Source organism: Dendrobium catenatum, unplaced genomic scaffold (genome assembly GCF_001605985.2).
Source record: "Dendrobium catenatum unplaced genomic scaffold, ASM160598v2 fragScaff_scaffold_993, whole genome shotgun sequence".
Lineage (NCBI taxonomy): Eukaryota > Viridiplantae > Streptophyta > Magnoliopsida > Asparagales > Orchidaceae > Dendrobium > Dendrobium catenatum.
Genome location: NW_021319455.1, coordinates 956,951 through 978,944, shown reverse-complemented (window position 1 = coordinate 978,944; position 21,994 = coordinate 956,951). Strand labels below are relative to the sequence as shown.

General features: G+C 35.4%; 1 protein-coding gene across 4 annotated transcripts; it reads left to right on the top strand.

Moving 5' to 3' along the window:
* Positions 1-231: 231 nt before the first annotated feature.
* Positions 232-20,025, top strand: LOC110100054 (protein FAM135B). Of its 4 annotated transcripts, none has more exons than XM_028697746.1 (15): positions 232-846; positions 939-1,024; positions 3,459-3,613; positions 3,797-3,861; positions 3,994-4,182; positions 4,266-4,320; positions 4,665-4,919; positions 5,013-5,146; positions 10,005-10,191; positions 10,322-10,381; positions 10,456-10,710; positions 15,819-16,077; positions 16,154-16,359; positions 18,166-18,213; positions 19,188-20,025. In XM_028697746.1, the coding sequence occupies exons 1-15, from the start codon at positions 659-661 to the stop codon at positions 19,476-19,478; spliced, it is 2,433 nt and encodes an 810-aa protein (XP_028553579.1). In that variant the 5' UTR covers positions 232-658; the 3' UTR covers positions 19,479-20,025. The 4 variants fall into 4 exon arrangements, with proteins under 4 accessions (XP_028553579.1, XP_028553581.1, XP_020683099.1 ...); XM_028697748.1 differs by having other exon boundaries at positions 234-846; positions 949-1,024; positions 18,163-18,213; XM_020827440.2 differs by having other exon boundaries at positions 234-846; positions 18,163-18,213.
* The last annotated feature ends 1,969 nt before the right edge of the window (positions 20,026-21,994 follow it).

The window sequence follows — 21,994 nt, the reverse complement described above, 5'->3', positions numbered from 1 at the left end:
GACGATACAGATCTTATTCAATCAAACATTTTATAAGATTTCCATGAAATCGCACGCAACGTGGTCAGACCATAATGGACGGTCTTGATCATAGTGCTACTTCCTGATTCGTGCAGTTTCTGATGAACGCTATAAGACTTTGGTGGCAACGTGGTAAATTATAGCAATCATGGATTCAGATTAGATACATATTTATGGGTAGCAATAAATGCACGGCGAGACTTGCGACATGAATGAATCTTTTGAACGGCTGAGATCGGTCGATCGACCTCGCTTCCATTCCGAACTCGGCTGGCGCGGCTAGCTGCGAACCAACTGCTCCCATATTTTCATCCATCTCTCAGCCACTTGCTTCCTTCCATTCCTGAACAAAACCCTAGCTTCAAAATCTGCAAGAAGAGGAGAAGAAGCCATAGAACGTTCGATTCCATTTTGATATCTTCTGCGACCATATTAGGTCTTTGGAACCCGAGCATTGCGCGTACCTGCGAGTAATCTACTCGTGGGATTCGCGATTTATCCCTGTGGAGTCATTGGGTGTTCGAGTCAGGGATGGGATGCTCTTGAGGAGAATTGGATGGTGTTTACAATATGGATTTGTGTTGAAGGAGTGTACAGTGATGCGAATATCGGTGAGAATTTGGTTTGCTAATCACATATGTTTAGGCTGATGAAATGCTTCCTCGGCCTTGATCCGAAGATTCCGCAGCCAAGGAGACTGCTTGATGCCAAGTCGGTGTCTCCGCTGAGATCCGTTGAATTCAGGCAGCCGGATATGTTGGAGATGGTGCATGAGATCGCCATATACATTCATCGGTTCCATAATCTTGATCTCTTTCAACAAGGGTAACGGCTAGGGAATGGAATGTGCTGGTTTGTTATAGCTTACTTCAGATTCTTGGTATAGTGGCTTGCTCTTGACGGTCTCTAATTGACAGATGGTACCAGGTAAAAGTTAGCTTGAGATGGGAGGATGGTGGACAGCGGTCTCGTGGTACTCCGTCAAGGGTTGTTCAGTATGAAGGTACTGTAGCTGAAGTATCTGTGTTTTTTTATCGCCTGGCTAATTTGCTCATCATTGTCTAGAACGCTTACCTAATAGTGACTTTCTGATCATTTAACATCAGTGAGACTGGTTTTAGAGTGTTTATTGCTGCTTCTATATCCAGATTACTTGTTTTGTATCACTAGAAATTATAATTCTAAATATATGGAAGTTGAGGCAATTTGTGTTTACCTTCTATGATTGTAGTTAAATGTTGCTAGTAATAGAAAAGTCATGTAAATTTAATAAGTCACATGTTTCCTACGTATCAAATGGATTTCTAGGAGATATGTAGAGAGCTTTACATTTTTTTTTTAGAAATTTAGTCAAATGAGTTAATTCTAACACTCCCCCCTTAATGCATTTGCTTGAAAACTTTTATGAGCTCTCAAAGACAGCAAAATCTTTCTCTTGGAAGTGAAAATATCTATGAGTTGCTCTTTGGTATTGCAATAATTTAGCCAAATTTGTCCGAGCGTCATAGTTTCTATAATAAAATGATAATTTATAGAAATTTTTAGGTATTTTCTTGAATGATTAGATTTTTTTTAATGGCGATAGCTGATTTATAATAAAATGTTAAGAACTTAAGATGGATTTATGGCAAATCTAGGAGTGTTAAATTAATGAATGATTATATTAGATGACAGGTTGGAGGATTAATATAGTTGAAATAGATTTGTGTTTTGGACAAGTAGAGTGAAAGGTTGAAAATTTAGTAATTAGAAGGGTGTATAAGATAAGTTTTATAGAATTATGAAGGAGATGAAGCAGTCCTAAGATATTATGGAAAGTTGTTTAAAATGATTTATGAAGAATAAAACTAACATCGCAGGTCATAGTCAATTGCAACAACTTGAATGTGAGGATTCAAATTGTTTTTGTAAGCCGGACGATGATGAAGATTAACATGAATTGGGCTTCATTGCTAGGGAGCAACACATTATTCTTAACCCTCTTTCATAGTCTTCTTAAACGCTTGCTTTCACAGGAGGTAATACTTTGTTGAGTACTTTTACTCCTTGGATGGATATATAATATAGATTCTATTCTTAGATCATTAAGTAAAACATTTCACTTTTATGGACTTTTAGCTGAGGTTGAGTTTTCGCCAAATCATTCTTCTGTTCTCCCACAATTGAGTACTTAAAAAATTCTGGTGAAACTATAGCTTCTTGTTCCATGAAATATGTGGTGTAATAAGCAAATTAATAATAAGATTACTTCTGTTTTGTGACATAAGGCAAAGAGCATTTATGGCTTTGAAGCCCGACAGATTTTAATGATTATGGTATAAAACTTAAATGTAATCAAAGTACCAACTTCATAGGAGATAATACTTTATTGAGCACTTTTACATTGTTGGATGGACATCCGATATAGAAATTATCCTAATTAGACATAAAATAAAGCATTTTCCTCTTATGGACTTCTTAGGTGGGATTTAATTTTGGCCAAAGCATTCTTACTTCTGTTTTTACCTCTCTTCAGATACATAAAACATTCTTGGGAAACCGTAGTTCCTTGTATCATGGCATATGTGATTTAATCAGCAAAGTAGCAAACTAATATTACTTTGCCTCGTATGTAAACAGGCTTTTTTGCCTTTGAAGTCCTTCAGATTGTAATGATTGCGTTATTAAATTTTATGCTAAACAAATAATTGAATATGGCAAGATGAAAGGTACTCGATCTGCAACGTGGAAAGGTTAGTAGAAACTAGAAAGGTTTGATGGGTCCACTTGTACCGAATGCAGTAATAGTTAGTAAGTAAGTAGTGAATTAGGTGAGGGTGTTCAAGATTGAATTAGAATCATGCAATAGTATCTTGTAGTGTATTCTTTGTAGCATCATTAATTGAAATATTGTTTCCATCTTTTTGTGACTTGTTACATCACCAGCAGTGGTTTTCTTAAGTGTATGCATACATGGCATTTCCTTTTAAGGGCTGACACCAAATAACCTTCTTCTCCATGAATCACCACTTTCTATGCGACACCAAATAACATTTTTCTCCATGAAAAGTCACTTTCTATGATGAATATGTTTTCAATCACCATGCATAAATCTCATTTATTCTTCTTTTAATGATGTTGTCATATTTTTCTTGACATTAAGGGCGTACCTTTGATTCTATGCATTACTGAAATTTGTTACCCTGCTTAAAATTTTATTCACCTTTTTTTTTTTCAATCTTACTTCTGTCTGATTTTCTTTGTAGTGAAACGAATTGTATATTTACTGTTTTTTCAATTTTACATTTTTTTTTTCAATCTTACATCAACTCGCCTGCCCACCCCTATTTTCAATGTGGCATGGGTATAAAGAAACTTGAGACTGATCTTTTCATCATAAACTGTTTTTATGTTGAGCTTTTTATTAAAGATAATAATATGCCAGTTTGATTATGCAGCCCCTGACATGGCCTCAGATGATATCTTGGGTGTTTGGAGGATAGATGATGCTGAACAGAGTTTCTTTACACAGCCATTTCGGATAAAATATGCAAGGCAGGATGTCCTTTTGTCCGTAATGATCTCTTTTAACCTAAATATCGGATCAGATGAGGTTAGCTTTCCTAATTTGATTTGTGGAAGATGATCTTTAAGGAATAACATTTCACAGTTTTTTCCAATTCAAATTGTGGCTTTTTTCATTTAATTGAGGTTCTCTTTATCCTTTTCTTTTTCACTTTCTAAGAACATTACATTTTATGTATTACTATTATTATTTACACACTTCGTATGGCAGATGCCTGCAACGTCAGCAGTAATACTAAAATTTGAGCTCATGTATTCTCCTCTTTTGGAAAATGGGTGAGTGGACTCTTCAAATCTCCTCTTCTATATATTTGCTACTGTGCCTACATTGTAACTTGTCGAAGCTATGCAACTGAAGAATAATGGAATCTGCTGTACCTCGTTCTAATCCTTTCTGTTTTATTACAGCATGGAGATGCAGGGTACTTTTGAGGCATTTCCTACAGCAATTCATGAATTCAGGATTCCTCCTAAAGCATTGCTTGGCATACACTCATACTGTCCTATTCATTTTGACGTATTCCATGCAGTACTTGTTGATCTAAGCATACATATTGTTCTTTTGAAAGCCGGTATGACTTCCCAGAAGGTACCCAGGTTTGTAGAGTCTCAGCTTTTTTGTAGTATCAAGTTACAAGAACTTTTATGTCTACTTATATTGTTCCTTTATGAATGTTTAGCGGATCTCGCTTGGTGGAACTTGATGCGAAAGGAATTTATAAACAACCAAACCAAGTAATTTCTTCCTTCTTTCCTGTGAATGCCATAAGTTTTCACCTGTGATGAGTGTGCTTGTTGTATAACAATTTCTTTCAGTTTTCATTTTGATCATTAGCTTAATTTAAAATTGTTGTTGCTCTGTTGCTGCTTACTGACTATAATAATAAGGCAAACCAACCTTCTTAGATTTGGCCAAGATAGATGAAAAACTTCTAAACAACAGAAATAAAAAATATTGATAATTAAAATAGTTTTAATTTTTTGTTGTAAAATGAGTTCTAGGAAGCCATCTCAACTATTTTAACCTGAAAGGTTTTCTTAGCTACAAAATTATATGAGCTAAATGTTTTGTTTTTCAGTTATTGGGACAAGGAATGAACTCGAGGGAGATTGAACTTGTCAAGTCATTGTTAATATCACGTGAAATTCTTGTCGTGGAACTCCAGAAGATCAGTAGTGTTATTGATCAGAAAATTGATGATTTAACTGAAGCTGATTTAAATTTTGGTATATTTGGGTTAAGTGATTCTACACTGTCAGATATATCTGGTGTCAGTTCTGGTGGGAAGATGGGCGGGGGACAGTTGGCTGGCATTTTTCAGGATATCGTAGAGGTACTTCATTTATCTTGCATCCCTGACTCGTTATTTATTCTCCATTTTCCTTTTTAAGTCTGGATCAATGTATATTTCTCTCTGCTTATGCAGAAATCTAATGGTTTGTTTGGCATTCGGAATGATGTCATGCTCTATTCTCTATCCAAGGAAGAGATTCTTGATGTATTTTTCTCCATAGGCAGCCAACTTTCATTAATATGGAATGCATTTTTAAAGTTCCACAGGTATGGTTTATTTAAAATACCTTATTTTCAACCTTTAGCAGTTCTGTTATTTTATTATTAAGTGATAAGCTTTTTTTGTTCCAAGATCTAGATTATATTGTCTTACTGTAGACTGTGATGCGAGATGGCTCAAGGTTAGAGTTTTTAAATACAATAATTATGATGCATGGTATGCTCAGCAGCCAAAAAATGGACCGGCTGCAGGAGGTGGAGCAGCATGGGTTTTGGCTCCCCTTGTGGGTCTCAGTAAGCTAATCATTCCTTATGTGATTAGGAGGATTAAGAGAGGAATAAGTTAAGGGATTTTGAATTCAAATTAGAGAGGGAATTTAATTAGGCAATAAAGATATTTTACCTGCTGATTTGGAGGGAAGAGTGGAGTTTTTTTTTTTAAAGTGGAGAATATATAGGGATGCTATTTTGTATTAGGGTTAGGTTTTGTTTGAGTTTCTTGTTGTAGTTTCTTCTATGAAGGCATCCTAGTGGCGTCTAACTTGATTGGGAGAAACGATCTGCTTCTCTAATTGCAGATTGCTTGTATCTTTTACTTCTTGTTGAGTTACTAATAGAAATCAACCACTATTTCCTCCAAATTCGGTTGTTTTCTATTTTTTTTGTGGATTTCCTATTTCGATTTGCTGTAATTGACTCCAAGGCATATCAAATTGGTATTAGCGTCGTGTCTTGGACTAAAAAAGTCACCATCTCCTCGTTGTAATCTACTGCAGAATTCCTTCCATTTGCTTTTTTTTTTTTTTTTTTTTTTTTCGTCTCCTCGTTGTAATCTACTGCATAATTCCTTCCATTTGCTTTTTTTTTTTTTTTTTTTTTTTTTTTGCGGTTTGGAACCTAAATCCATAAATAGCAGCAAAGAAAATGGAGGCATTGGAAGGAGAGATGGAACAACTCAAGGCTGAGATGGAGGAAAAATATTCTGGAATGGAAGGAAGGTTGTCGTCCATTGAAACCTGAATGGAAAATCGATTCGAGAACATGGAAGGCATGATGAGGAAATTAATCGAGATGCAGTCGAAGGCTTCATTAGTTAGTCCTAGGGCTGATTCGAAAGGAAAGAGACTTCAAGAAGACAATGATGAAGTAGAAATGGCTTTTCCTCAAGAACCAACCCGAAGGGCTCCGATGGGAGGTGCATGAAGGTATTCCAAAGAAGGGGTAGCAAGGAGAGGGGAGGTCGAATCCTTTTGGAGACCACCCAGACAGGAGGGACGGTGGGCTAAACCTTGGGGTCCAAATCTGCCAAGGGAAGAAGGGAGATAATCACACCACCAATAATGGGAAGAACCAATGGTGAGAGAAATCATTGGGATATGGATGCAAGATCATGGAAGCTAAAGATGCTGGTCTTCAAAGAGGAGGATGCTCATGATTTGATGTAATCAAAAATTAGGAAAGATCCCCTAATTTTTTATTACAAAAACAAAACCTTACTAATCTTTAAAAACATACATGAGATAAGAAAATACAACAAACAAGAGCCAACTTAGAAACTTTAAAACAAACTCTTACATTTCAAAACATATAAAAAGAACACATACAAACATAACGACACACTTACAACCTTCAAGACCAAACTTAAAACTACCTAAAGATGCTTTTCTTTCATTTAGAAGAAGGATACAAGTGGGGTGTAAACTTGCGGGTAGAAGGAAGAGATAAGAAGCCAAGATGAAGGATAGGAGTAACTCGCAAGTTATCCCAATATAAAAAAGAAGAAGAAGTGGACAAAGCTCTCAAGCTTTTCCAAAAACCCTTAGGTTTTGCTTATCCAAAAATTGCATTTTCACCTCCTTTTTTTATGCCAAAACATCTTCTTTATATAGGCTAGAGAGGGGAACTAAACAACCATAGCACCACCAAATAAGCCAATTAGATTTGGGGAAATGAAAGGCCAAAAGCCACTACATCAGTCCCCAAACGGCACAACAAAACAGAGAAGAAAAATACTGGAACCAAGCAGGAAATCCATGGAACCAAGCAGACAGCCGCGGAACCGAGCAGCAAACCACGGAACCAAGCAACCAGCCACAGGAACCAAAGGGGCAAAGGCACGGGAAATCACCCAGCACAGGAAAATGAGAAGACAAAAGGGAGGAGAAGAGGTAAGGTCTACTCCAAAATAAATCCAAGATTTAATAGCAAACCTTTTTGAATTAATGAGCTAGGAAGTGCAATAAACCCCCAATCATTGAGCTAAAACTTCAGCTCAAGCATTTATGAGCTAACTCAAGTAGAATTCCAACATTTTTAGCTTCGTACCAAGCAACCAAGACTCACCCGAGAACAACAGCAGCCCAAGGGTCAAAATAAATTCTCATTTTATTTTGACCTCCCATTTGCATGCATCATGGTTGGATATATCAGGTGGAGCATTATTTTGCTATCAACGGGCTGACTAAAGGGGAAAAACTCATGGCGGCAGGTCTATGTTTGGAAAGCCCTAGCATGGTTCCAATGAAGGGAGGCGAGATATCTGATCTACTCATGGGGAGAATGGAGTGCTTGTTAGAATGTTTTCGAGCCATTCGGGAAGGAGACCTCCCCGAGCAATTCTATGCTCTAACTTAGGAGGGGACAGTTATGGAGTACCGAAAGAAGTTTGAGCTACTGTCAGGGAGATTGAGGGGAATCTCCGAGGAAGGATTGGAGGGGAATTTCATGAAAGGAGTTAGGGAGGACATACGGGAGAGCTCAGGGTATTGAAGCCTAAAGGGCTGAGAGAGACATTTGAGCTAACACAAAGGGTAGACCTTCATCCCTCCATAATTAAGACTAAAACACTTGCACTTCTACACTTCTTGCATAATTAAATATGCTTTCATCCTTAATTGGGAGTGCTCTTCTATGCGTTAGAAGGGGCAATTAACTATGAGCACTTGTGCTCATATGAAGTGAAACCTCAGAACTAAATAAACCCTAATGCCGATCATTGGGAAAAATCTTGTTAAATTAAAAATCCAATGTACCTTAGAAAAAATGGGACCTTAAGCTTGCGAAGTGGAGTTCATGCCGTAGCATAACATTTCACATTTCTTGAGGGTGAACATTGGGTTCTTATCATCAAGGCGTTCAATTCGACTATAAGTCTTCTGAAATTGGAGTTCAAATGGTCCCAAATTTAATTTCAGGAGTTTGCAATTTGAATATGCCTCGAGATTTGTACCTGATCAAGGTAATTTTTTCGTGACTTATCAAATATTATTAATAATCAATCAAATGTATTAGATACAAATATGTTAATTAAAAAATAAATTCGTCATCCTAACTAATATTAATTAATCAAAAATATTGATTAAAAATGATTTATTTGTAGCTTAATTACCATGTAGAAGTTATTGTATTAAATAAATTTAATAATTTTCTAATTGATAATTAATTTAAATTTTATTTGTGTTATTTATGATCTCAAGCAATAATTTTTTAATTCTCAATAATAATCATTAAAATGTTATTTATAATAACAAACTTAAATCATGAAATAAATATCCAAACAATTCATCAAAATTTAAATGGATTAACTCTCTATCATGTTTAAAAATTTCAGGATTTAACTGCTTCACGATTTAATAAAGCATATTTATAGGATGTACTAAATCCTGATCGAGTAAAATCCTAGTTGCAGCCAAACAGCCCCTAAGAATGCTGCATCTATAATCAATACAACAGCATCGATTGACGTGACAAGACAAACGTGCAAACTGCAAGAACTTTCCTGTCAGGCTGATATCTTTCTGCCGGAGAGGCAAAACCTTGCATGGAGTCTACTCATCAATTTTAAATACGTTTGATCCATCTCGAAATGAAAATTTGAGAGTTGTATCAATTGCCAAGCTAACCTGTTCAAACATAATTTAACTTAAAGTTTCACGGAGGGGAGATGATTGCTTGATCTTTAGCCGTAATTTACCTGAGAAGATATTAGAGCCAGCACTATACTCTTTTTCGTTGATAGTTTATTTTTCCTACCTATTAATTATTAAGCATTCCAAATAGCACGACCCATGCTATATTTTACAAGATACATTGCAAATCGTACAGGCCATGTTGTATTTTCCCTGCATGACCTATCATACTGACATCCTTCTGTTGGAGATGCAAAATCTGCTCATCAATCTTAAACATGCTTGACCCATCTCAAAATGACAATCTTGGGAGTTGTGTCTATTGCAGTTAACCAGATTCGTCATTTAACCTTATTGTTTCACTGAGGGGAGAGGATTGTTTGATGTTTAGCTGTAATTTACCTGAGCAGATATTTAAAGTCACCATTTCGTACTCTTTTTCATTGGTAGTTTTATTCTCCTACCTATCAAGTATTCAATATTGCAAATAGCACAGCCCATGTATTTTTTTCTTCAATGTTTCTTTAGGACTATATGTTTAAGCACTAGATTTCCTTGTCATAGAATATGTTGATGCTTTGAGAAGAGTTAAAGTGATATTGGTGAACCGTGCCTAAACCTTATAGTTTTCATCTTATATTGATTGTTTGATGGGATCACATGGCTTGAACTTGCACTTGCAACATATCCAGCAAATAGTCTGGCAAGGTAATTTTATTATGCTGTGCCACAGCCTACCAACAATTAATTCATTATTTCTCCTTATAGGATGAGTGTGGATGAGTGATTACTGAAATGTGGTATGTGTATGTATTTGCAAGTGTGTGTGTACACTTTTTAGATTGTGCTTTTTTACAAACACTCATTTAAATAGATCTTCTATTGTTATTATTGTCCTATTTTTTATGCCAAGTTCCTTGGGACTTTTACAAATAACTTGTTTATACATGCCGTTGCCAACAATTTTTTACATAATATAATTAACATTTTTGATCCAGGGCTCATAGAATAAAGATAATTGAACATCTACACAGTACATGGACTGCTGATAGGAAGGCGGAATGGTCAATTTGGATGGTCCATTCTAAGATTGAGATTCCTCATCGCTATTTGCGAAGTAATTCTAATGACTCATCACAACGCAGCGCTCTTGGAAAGGCTGCTCAACGAAAATATGGTGATGATGTAAGTGCATTAATGAGAACAGTTTAATATTATTTCTCCAAATTTATGTTCTTTATTTTTTGAATGGTATGTTGTGTTTATAATACAATCACATAGTACTTATTGAATAGTTTATTTTTAACATGAGAAGCCAGCACAAAGTGCAACTGCTCGTGCTGAGCTTCACAGGAAAAGCATTGCACAAATGAAGGTACACATTCTGATTTTTCAATGTTCTCTATTGTTTGTGCATATTGACCCCCCATTTTTTTGAAACTCATGCAGATTAATAACAGATCAATTCAAGACATGCAGATTTTCGGTGATCCTTCACGCATACCTGTTGTTATTATAGAACAACATATCATGAATGTTCCTGTGCATGGTTCTAGTGACAACTTATTGTTATCTACCTCAGAGGAGAATGACCCTTGTGGAGTAACTACGGGTTTTAGCGAAAAGAATGCAACTGAAACCTCTGTTCTTGGCATTAGAAATGGCCGTGTGCTAAAAGTTGTGGTGTTTGTACATGGATTTCAGGTATCTTAATCTATTTGTGCTGAAATGTGAATATTTAATATGCACTTTACAACACTATCATGGCCGAACTAACATTGATTCTAGAAAAAGCCCAGCCAAAGGCACCCCAAAAAAAAAAAATAAAAAAAGAGGTGAAAAAACACTTGCCCTAAAACCCAACACAAACTCACCGTAAAATGCACATGCATATATTTACATAGTGAACCACATCCATGATTGATTTGATACATTACTAAGAAAAAAGCTTGCTTAAAGCTAGGGTTGTCAATTATTGACCTGCCCCAATAACCCGTTGTGAACCTGACCCGGAAAATCTAGGTTTGGGTAGATTTGTTGAACTAACAGGTCCAATCACATAGTACTTATTGAATAGTTTATTTTTAACATGAGAAGCCAGCACAAAGTGCAACTGCTCGTGCTGAGCTGCACAGGAAAAGCATTGCACAAATGAAGGTACACATTCTGATTTTTCAATGTTCTCTATTGTTTGTGCATATTGACCCCCCATATTTTTGTAACTCATGCAGATTAATAACAGATCAATTCAAGACATGCAGATTTTCGGTGATCCTTCACGCATACCTGTTGTTATTATAGAACAACATATCATGAATGTTCCTGTGCATGGTTCTAGTGACAACTTATTGTTATCTACCTCAGAGGAGAATGACCCTTGTGGAGTAACTACGGGTTTTAGCGAAAAGAATGCAACTGAAACCTCTGTTCTTGGCATTAGAAATGGCCGTGTGCTAAAAGTTGTGGTGTTTGTACATGGATTTCAGGTATCTTAATCTATTTGTGCTGAAATGTGAATATTTAATATGCACTTTACAACACTATCATGGCCGAACTAACATTGATTCTAGAAAAAGCCCAGCCAAAGGCACCCCTAAAAAAAAATAAAAAAAAAGAGGTGAAAAAACACTTGCCCTAAAACCCAAAAATGCACATGCATATATTTACATAGTGAACCACATCCATGAACCCCCTGCACACCTGCTTGATTGGATGAATTACTAAGAAAAAAGCTTGCTTAAAGCTAGGGTTGTCAATTATTGACCTGACCCAATAACCCGTCGTGAACCTGACCCAGAAAATCTAGGTTTGGGTAGATTTGTTGAACTAACAGGTCGGATTCGGGTTCCAATTTATGACCCGTTTGAAAAATCGGGTCTAGTCTGAGTCAACCCGCCAACCTAATCGGATATGACCTTAGTTTTGGCCGGCACCCACATTCTCGCACCGGCACAGGCTTCGTTTCACTGCCCGTGTATTCACATCCGCGCCCCGCCCACAAATCAATCGCCTATAGCTCGTGCTCGCACCTTGCTGGCCGCACCTCTGCTCACTCCCCACACTCACTCTCAGGTCGCGCAGCTCGTTCCTCATTCTTGCTCGCACGCATCGCGCACCTCTCACCCGAGCTCACCGAATTTCCCCCGTCCTCGCTGGTTTGCAATCATGCTCGGAATCCGGGTTAGTGGGTTAGGTCAGGTCAACCCGATAAGTCGGGTCTGGGTCTGAATTCGTAACTCGTTCGCCTAATCGGGTTGGATTAATTGAAGGCATGTCAGTTTCGGGTTGGACCTGAATCCGAACACGAAAACCTATTTTAACAACCCTACCTAAAGCATTGAATTGGGTGTTGGAATTTAAAAAAAAAAATTGTTCCACAAAACAACATAATATAAATCAATGAATCAGTACCAAGACATGAAAATATAATAATATGTAAAAATAAATAACTATAAGAACACGAAATGATTTTAACGTGATTTGGCTGCAACCTATGTTCACACTAAGTATTTATAATACTTAGAATTTCTTGCACAACCTTCACTAAAGAAAATTTTACTTCTTTAGCAGGCGCAGAAGCCTTTACACCAATCCCCTCTTTGGGGCAACCTCCCTCTCTTTTTGTTCCTTCAAGGGTACCTTCTCTAGGCGTTATCCTCCAGACCACTTAACAAAATACATATCAAATCAATAAAAAATCAATTTATAGGAGTTACTGGGTCCTTATATACGGATTTACTATTTGTGTGAAGTAGTCGAGCACAACAATCTACAAAACATTGAGGGACTTTGTCATGGCAATGCAAGCATATTCCTTTTCTCCAGTAGATATGGAAGTTCACTTAAGCTTTTCTCTGTTTTTGAAAAGTGCACTTAGGATTTTTTGTAGGCATTAATTTATACCAAAGGTATAAGAGAATATTCATAGTAGAGCTCTAGGATTTCAAATAATTAATTAAAATAATAAAACAAGGGTTTTTCAAATTTTTTGCAACCTGCCAATGTCAAATTCCTTTTATTTTCTCAATTGATTAGGCTCCAAATGGCTAGCATTCATTATTTAATTATTTCCAAATCTGATGTGTTTGCCCATATAACTTTGTAAAGACCCGCTAAATATTTTGTGGAGACCCAGAAAACTCAGTGGAGTCCGTAATAATTATTTTTCAATAATCCAATCTTTATAACTTAGCAGTGCACCGCGAAATTTATAGAGGCCTACTAACATTTTGTGGAGACCCGCAAACTTTGCGGATTCCCCTAATGTCTGTTCATTTTATATTGTAATTGTAATTTTTCAATAAAGGGCTAGGGCCTAATCTTCTAGGCCTTCATTTAGTTAATCTTCAGTGTAGGCTTAGGTGACATTTTTAAAAACATATTGATTTGGAAAATCAATAATTTAATAAATAAATATAGTGAAAACCTAGTTTGGCCACTTAGGATAAATTTGACCTCGCATTGCTTGCCTTATATACTTCTGATATTTTGTTTGACGCATGACATTTTTCTAAACTACTAAGTCTGTCTTTATGTGCTTGATTCATTATGACGGTGTACCTATTTTTTGTATGGAATTCATTGAAACATCATTCTAAATTTCTTAGTGTAATTTGTGATCATTAAAATATGGAGTATATTTGGGATCATCTGTTCAATATTTTATCTCTCCTTTTGTAGGGAAAATATATTTAAGAATAAAGTGAACAACTTGGTAATTGCTAAGAATAGCAAATTTAAAAGGTGTTTATATATATATTTTGTACAATAGCTTTTAGAAACATGGCAAGGGAAGACTCAACATTGAATTGCTATTTTGGGCATTGTTTTTGTAGGAGAATAAAGCCTTGGAAGTGTAGTTTTGCACCTGACCAAGAGGGGGTTGGGGATTGAGCTTTTAAAATTTTTAATAGATTAATTGCAAACAAATTATCGCAATGAAAAATAATTTATGAGCAAATAAAATGTAACATGACAAAATAAATAAAACTCCTGATCGTGGCCGTCGATCTCCGGTGTCTCCGATGGCACACATGTCGAAATTGCTGACGATGTCCTCATCAGAACCCATAAGCACACCAATTTTTATGTAGTTCTGCTGCAATCTACATCCATGCCCGGGTGTATGATATCACCCAGAATTTCTTGGAAACTTGAACTAAACCAAATCACTTATTCGTTAAGTGAAGAATTAGTAACTTTGTAGAGGCCCTTAAAGGTTTATGTATGCCTATAAAACAAATTAAATTTCATATTCTGAATTATAATAAAATAATTAATGCCTAATTTTGAAAACTCAATTTAGTTAATGGATAGAACTTACTCATCTGATCCTTGATGTAACCCAACCGAAATAGGGAAATACTTGGTCAATCCACCTTGTGTTTGCACACAAGTAATAGCTCCTGCATACATATCTTTAATGATTTGAATATAAGCATTATTGACTCCTTTCTTTTCAAGAACTCTCCATAACACTCCATAAAGCATAGCACTTCTCTTGACTCCTTTCTTTTTAGAAATTACTCTGCTTAAAAATATTATTTCAAAATATGAATATGATAAAAACACTTAATTTTAGCAATTTAAAATGCTCCTTGATCACTTGCTTACACGCCTACTAACTTCTATAATTTCCTTTTGTTACTCTTACAGACTGGAAATACTTAATGACTCTGTTCTCATGTGCTTTTAATGTCCTGACAGCTTATCTGTTTATTGCACAAACTCAAATGCATTAATCCAAATTCCTTATTTTATTTGTAATCATTAAATTCTAGAGCACACATGAGTTTATGGGGTCAACAGGAAGCATGCTATAATGATTGATAAATTTGATAAAGATTTAAATTGAATTTGTTTAGACTTTATTTCCAATTCTTTTAATCTGCTTAGCATTATAGCTAAATCGTTGCATATGTGGCAATTTGGAATTTGGAATTTATGTATCAACTGTTACATGTTAAGAATATAAATATTTTCTCTGATCTACCTTTTGACACTCATAGGAAATATTTGAGTTCGCAAGTAATCCTATTGGATTTACTTGAGTTTGCAAGCAACGCTAACGAATATTGGTGAAATCAGCGAGAAAGCACACAAGTTGGCCAACAAAATCAACCCAAAACAGTATATTTTATTAGGGAAATCAAAGTAAAGCAAAAGAAAAATAAAGATACAATTGATCCTCAGTTCGATAGGAGGATCGTTCTCTCTCAATCTCTAGACGATGAATCTAGAGCCCAAAACCCTAAGAGAACTCCAAGAGAATAACTCAAATAATGCATGCCCTGACCCTAGCCTCCTCTCCTCTTTTAATACATATCTTCTTAATAAAAACTAATAAAAGATCTCCTAAAACAAACATTAGTACAAATAGTTTCCTTATTCCCCTTCCCTCTCTCTCCTTGCCGCCCTAGGGGGGCCCAAATGATTGGGCAGCCATTAAAGGAGGCTGCTTAGCCCGCCTCCTATGGGTATGAACCGGCCCCATATGGGCCGGTTTGGGCGTTTCGGCCAGAACCGTAACAGACACTTATGTTCTAGTAAACCAATTATTAACAATTGTATTTTTTTCCTCGAGAACAGAATCTTGTTTGCTGAAAGGCAACCCCCTCTCTCTATTCAATAAACAAGCCAACTCATATTTTAATTTTTAATTTTTTATAAATTTGTGTTCATTCATATTTTTGCTAATATCGGGAGCAATAAATGATTGAAGTTGCACGCGGATATACAAGAAAAACTTTATTTTATTACTGTTATTATATTGATTGCCCTGCAAGCATGATTTCCTGATAATATCAATGCAGGGGCACCATCTGGATCTCCGTCTGGTTAGGAATCAGTGGCTATTGTTAGATCCAGGTGCTGAGTGTCTGATGTCAGAGGTTAATGAAGAAAAAACTTCCGGAGATTTCAGGGAAATGGGAAGCAGATTGGCTGAAGAAGTAGTTGCTTTTCTTAGGAAAAAGATTGACAAGCTTTCCAGATATGGAGGTTGCAACGACATAAAGCTTAGCTTTGTCGGCCATTCTATTGGAAACATAATAATAAGAACTGCTTTAACAGGTTTTGTCTATAAATTAAAACTTAATTTGTGAATCTTAACCAAATAATATTCTGAATTCCATATGCAATGTTACAGACAGGTTGTTCGATCCTTATCGTAAGAACCTTCATACATATATGTCAGTTTCTGGGCCACACCTGGGGTACTGGTACAGCTCCAACTCTTTATTCAACTCTGGTTTGTGGGTCTTGAAGAAACTCAAAAACACGCAGTGCATCCATCAGCTTACTTTCAGTGATGATGCTGATCTCCAGAATACTTTCTTTTACAAACTGTGTAAGGTGATGTGAATTACCTTTTCATATGTGCAAATACCACTAATTAACCAAAGCTAGCAATTATATTATATTATTGTCGATTCAAATTAAGAAATTAATCACAATACTCTCCATGAGAAATTTGAAAATTTTAAATTTATGAGATATTTTCATTTTTCAACGTAACTCTTCCCATTGGTCTGTTTGAATCCATCGTTTTAAAACCATTTGTTGTTGTTGCATTCACTGCATCCATCAACTTTATGAGTATCTGAGCCATCAGGGGTGAATGGTGAATTTTCTCCTATAATGTGTAAGGTAGGAAAGAAAAAGGGTCTAGGCGTTCATTTTATTTTAATATAAAACCCCTTAAAGAGAGCCTTTTGATAGGAAACACTTGAAGATTTTAAGTAAATCCTATTAATTTCAGAAAAAACAGCAAGAACACTCTTCCAAACTCCAATGAAAATCAGAAAAAAAATATTAATTTTTATTGCAATAATCAAAGATACGGAAGAAAAATACCAAGATACAGTCGATCCTCAATTCGAGAGGAGGTTCTATCTCTCCCAAATCTCTAAACACCGCTAAAGCCCAAAAAACCCTAAGAGATCTCAAATTCAACTAAATTCAAGATGCCCTAATCCTAGGAAAACAAACTATTTATTGCATACTAACTCCCTCAAAAAACATTCCTAAATTGCTCTTTTGATCCCGACGATTTGATCGGCACGTATAGGAGGCGGAGGATTTCTGCCTCTGTTGCCCATAAGCCGGTCCTATATGGACCGGCTGGACCGGTCTAACACCTGTGTATGTAAGTGAACAGTTCATTTTAATTTGCAGTTATTTGGAAGGATTAGCCTAAGAGAAGCATTCATTAACACATTCTTAAAAGGAAAAATAAATTGCGTTTGCTGAGCTATGATGCACGGATGAAAAGATTCGATGAATGGGTATTAAATGCAGACGTTGATTTGGTGTTATGGATATGAAATAAGAAATTTAGTTTAAATCTCGCCAAATATAAGATATTATATTTTTAAAAAATTATAAAATATTTAAGATACGCGTGTCGGACACGCGTGTCCAATTTGTTTTTAATATTTTTTTAATCGAACACGTGTCGGAGGAGTGTCGGATGAGTGTCGTAACGGACACGGTGTCGGACACTGCACGCCTCTTTGAGGAGAAGTGTCGGTGCATCATAGTTGCTGAGGGTGTGCTTCACTAAATTATTTTTTTTTTGGACATTTAGGCCATTTAAGGCAAACTCACACACACAACGCGTACACAAATACTTGAACCCAAGACCTCTTAATTGGAAGCATAAGCTCTCAACCAACAGGCCAATGTGAGCTGTTTAAACTAAATTATTTTTTGCAGTATGGAAGGGAAATTTATGGTCCCATTTGACCAAATGTTTGCTTCAATATATCACGATAGACCTATGGGAACTGGCGGGCTTTTTGCTTTTGTTCTAGTTCTTAGAAAATGAGTTGGTGACTTGCTTCCAGCGGCAACATCCAACAATTCTAACAATTGGGCTAGCGGGTTCAGAGCTTCCCCTTAAATGTCTCTTAATTAGGCAATTTACCGTCGAAATATTGTGGAAATTAGGATTTATAAGTCTTCCTCTGTTTTTTTTTGCGTAGTTACATGCTTATCAAGCAGCTATAGTCTAGGTTTCATTGCGTGACAATTACTGAGGTTGAAAACATAACCTGCTGTCTTTAATTTTTCACTTCTTGCTTTGTTATCTTCTTTAATTTTGTGAGATACACTTCATTTGCAAAATTACTTATACCCGTTATTTATCTTTTTCAGCAGCAGACCTTAGAGAGCTTCAAGAATATTATCCTACTATCCTCACCACAGGTATTCATTTTCTTTCGGGTACAGTTTTTTTTTTTTTAAATAAAGATTTTTTCAATGTGGCCTAAAAGTTTTTATTTGAGTAAATCTAAAATTGAATACATGGAGTGTAATTTTAGTAATAATAGATCTAGTGGTGGGAATATGACTTTGGATAATCAAGTCATTAAAAAGAGAGTACATTTTAGATACTTGGGTTTATTTAAAGCGATGGTAATATTGATGGGGATATTATTAGTAGAATTCAAGTTGGATGGTTGAAGTGGAGGAATGCATCGGGCACGTGTCGTTCCAATCCATGCCCATTTCGAAATTAGCTTAAAGAATGGGCCAAGCTAAAAATTGGACGTGTCTCAGCTTGTTTAACTTGATTTGAACTTGATCTGAGATAAAAATCAACCAAACTTGGAGCGATCTTCAACCGAAATCCTTTACCTTGATGATTAACACTTTCTAGGGGAAGATTTTCTATATGCATTGCCTAAATTTAGGTAGTCTGGTTAATTATATTCTTTTTTTACTTTTTGTTCGTTTACAGGGGTTGCATGCAATAGTATAATAGAATTTCAGATTCTCTTAAAGAGATAAGTCTAGAAGTAATCTATATATATACACACAGTGTTCATCTTTTAAGATATTCTTAATCCTCCATTCAAATGTCTAAAGAACATAATCAAAATTGAGGCATGCTTGAATTAGCTAATTTTTCTTACGACATTTGTTCCTTATTTTTTGTTATTGTTTTCTTACTTTTAGCTAGATCACTCTTAGCCGTTTTGTATCTTAGAATACACTGCATTGTCTGAATTATTTATATATTATTACAATGCAAGTGCTTCCCATTCTAAGGCATATTAGTAAGCTGCATCCAAATATGTTTTTAAGAAGTATTTTGATCAAAATTCATATTCATAATTCTCCATAACTGCAAATGCTTACTAACCTGATAAATATGTATATGCCTTTCATTTTTCTAGGATGGTTATGTTCCATATCATTCAGCCAGAATCGAGCTATGCCCAGCTTCTTCATCAGATTACTCTAAGAAAGCTCAAGTGTTCTTAGAAATGCTCAACAACTGCCTCGATCAAATCCGAGCTCCCTCATCTGAGCAGCGAATATTTATGCGTTGCGACGTCAACTTTGACTCATCTAACCAGGGGAAGAATTTGAATACCTTCATTGGCAGAGCAGCCCACATTGAGTTCCTCGAAACTGACATCTTTGCTAAGTTTATAATGTGGTCATTTCCCGAACTCTTCCGCTGACACTTTTCTGGCCTTCCTTTCACAACTTCAACCTTCTCGTCCTCTCCACTCTCCCATTCATTGTGCAGTCAGTTCTCTAGGATAATAGTTGGACAGATTATTTTGTGCGGACATCGGACGGGAGAGCCGTCCGGTTTTCTCTCTGTCTACAGTAAAAGCGTAGCAGCTGCGTTTTTACTGTTGACAGAGAGAAAACCGAATGGTTCTCTCCGCCCGTTATCCGCACAGAATAATCTCTCTAATAGTTGACGCAAACTTTCATGATCAAGCCACTTCTGCCGGACTAGTGAGGCTTTCATATTGAAGCTAGAGATATTGGGGCATTTTATTGATATGTTGTAAATTATGGCTCTTTAATTGAATTTTTTTTATTCTTTCCTAAGAGGAAATGTAATTATGTAGCCATAGAGTAACCTCCTGTGACTAGTATTCTTACCGTTTTAGACAGTTTTTTTGAAGTAGGTGTACAAGGAACAGCTTCCTATAGCCATGTACCATATTATTAGAACTTGATAGTTATTTACAGCTAGTGTCTCATTGTCTTTCTTGTGCTAGTGGCCTTTTCTTTTTCTTCTTTTTCTTCTAAAGGATATATACTTTTCTTGCATATTTTATTAATCGATAGTAGTGTACAAGTTCAGTTATAGCCAGATAGATATGAGACCATTTGCAATTTAAAAAGAGCAGTGTTCGTTGGGTCCTTGTGAATATTTAACCTAAATAAGAGCTGTCTTGCCTTGTATTATTAGCTTTGCAAGTAGATACCATTTGTTTTGAATAAATGAATTGTATTTTTCATCCTTGATGAATTTGTTCTTGGTAGTCCTTCTATTCCCCTCTTGCCTTTTGTAGCATTAGAAAGCTGCTTTAAAAAGCAGTAAAAAAGTCATTTCAAACGAAACCTTAAGCTCTTCTGTGTTGTAGCTCCTTGGCTATTTTAAGATAATGAAGATATAATTGCTCATTATTTGTCTAAATTTGTAATAGAAAGGAGAGTTTTAGTCATGTTTCTCTCTTCTACAAAATTAGAACTTTTGTGGCTTCCAAAATATTAATATTACATCTCTATCATTTATAAAATAAATTTGAGTGTATAAAATAAAATATTAAAGTTTATAGGAAGGTATGAACGGTAGAAATGAATTATAAAAATCATATATTTGACAATAAAATTGTATATGAGTGGTAGGCATGCAATATTAAAATTTTGAATGTTAAATATGTAAATAACATGAAATAAAATGGTATGTATGTAAATTTCCCAATTTGTGTAATCATTTTAATATGTTGAGATTTAGCCCTCACTTTTTCCAAAATAAAAAATTTAATTGATAAAAAATTTAGAGGCAAATTTTAGTGAAACTCTCAACTTTATTCCATCTATAAAAAAACAAAAGAAGAGAGATATACTTTAAGTTGTTGATACGGTAAGCATCGGAATTTCCAATCACGCTCTCCCGTCGTCTCGACATCTCATCTTTGCCTAACATCATCTCAAAATAGACGACTATATTGTCTTGAACAGATGCTCAATGCCAAACTCCTAACAACATTTTCGTCTCCCACTCTATGATGCTTGAAACATGAAATCCGACTCTTGGCACCCTAATATTATTCATTTTAAGCACAAATCCTAATTAAATGATTTATTATTTTTTAATTATTCTTAATATTCTATTTATTAAATTATTTTTTAAATATAAAAATTATAATATCAAATTATTTCAATAATTGATGAATCTCAATGTCCTATGATGCCCATATCTTGTGAGGCATATTTTTATATACAGAATGATCAATGGGATGCAAGCAGTACAAAGAATCACAAGCAGATAATACACTTTTGTCCCAAGAAATATTAAAACAGTATTATTCAACTAAATAAATAAAATATTCATTACATAAGATAATACGGAAAACAAATTATTCATACTTCAGTAATATTTCATTAAACAAAGCTGAAGAGGCACATCTAATGCCTGAAGCTTCCGTCAATTCAGATTTCATCCCTACTTAGAAAAGTTGTGTTTTCGTTATAAGGCTTCGTTTGGGACGACATTTTTGAAGCAGCTTTATACTACAAAAATTTTAATTTTCATACTAAAAAGCTACTTCAAGAAGCAAAAAAAAAGCCGTCGCAGACGAAGCCCAAATCTATGTCTTCTAGGCTACAACATAGACATCTATCTTTACCTAAAAAACCATCCCTTATTACATTAAATACAGGTAAGGTATAAAATTCCAATTAAGGCTTCTTTTTTTTTGTTGGGACAGCTTCCTTTCAGCTTTTTAAAACAATTTTTATTACACAACTTATTTAAATTACAATTTTTTTGTAACAAAAATGCTTTAAAAAGCAGGAAAAAATTCATCCCAAACACAAAAAATTATTATGTATCCCAAACAAAAAAAATCATTACGTGCTGACGACAAACGTAATTTATCGTTCGGATGCGTCACGCCAGCAGTACCGAGCTGAGTACCAAGCTGGGGGTGACGTGGCATATTCTAGTTGG

What these genes read in the sequence shown, in the direction of transcription:
- LOC110100054 (XM_020827440.2), top strand. Translation starts at nt 659, where the DNA reads ATGTTTAGGCTGATGAAATGCTTCCTCGGCCTTGATCCGAAGATTCCG. An exon ending in AAGGGTTGTTCAGTATGAAG is followed by an intron (nt 1,025 to 3,458) that starts GTACTGTAGCTG and finishes TTGATTATGCAG; the next exon opens with CCCCTGACATGGCCTCAGAT. An exon ending in TCTTTTACAAACTGTGTAAG is followed by an intron (nt 16,360 to 18,162) that starts GTGATGTGAATT and finishes TATCTTTTTCAG; the next exon opens with CAGCAGACCTTAGAGAGCTT.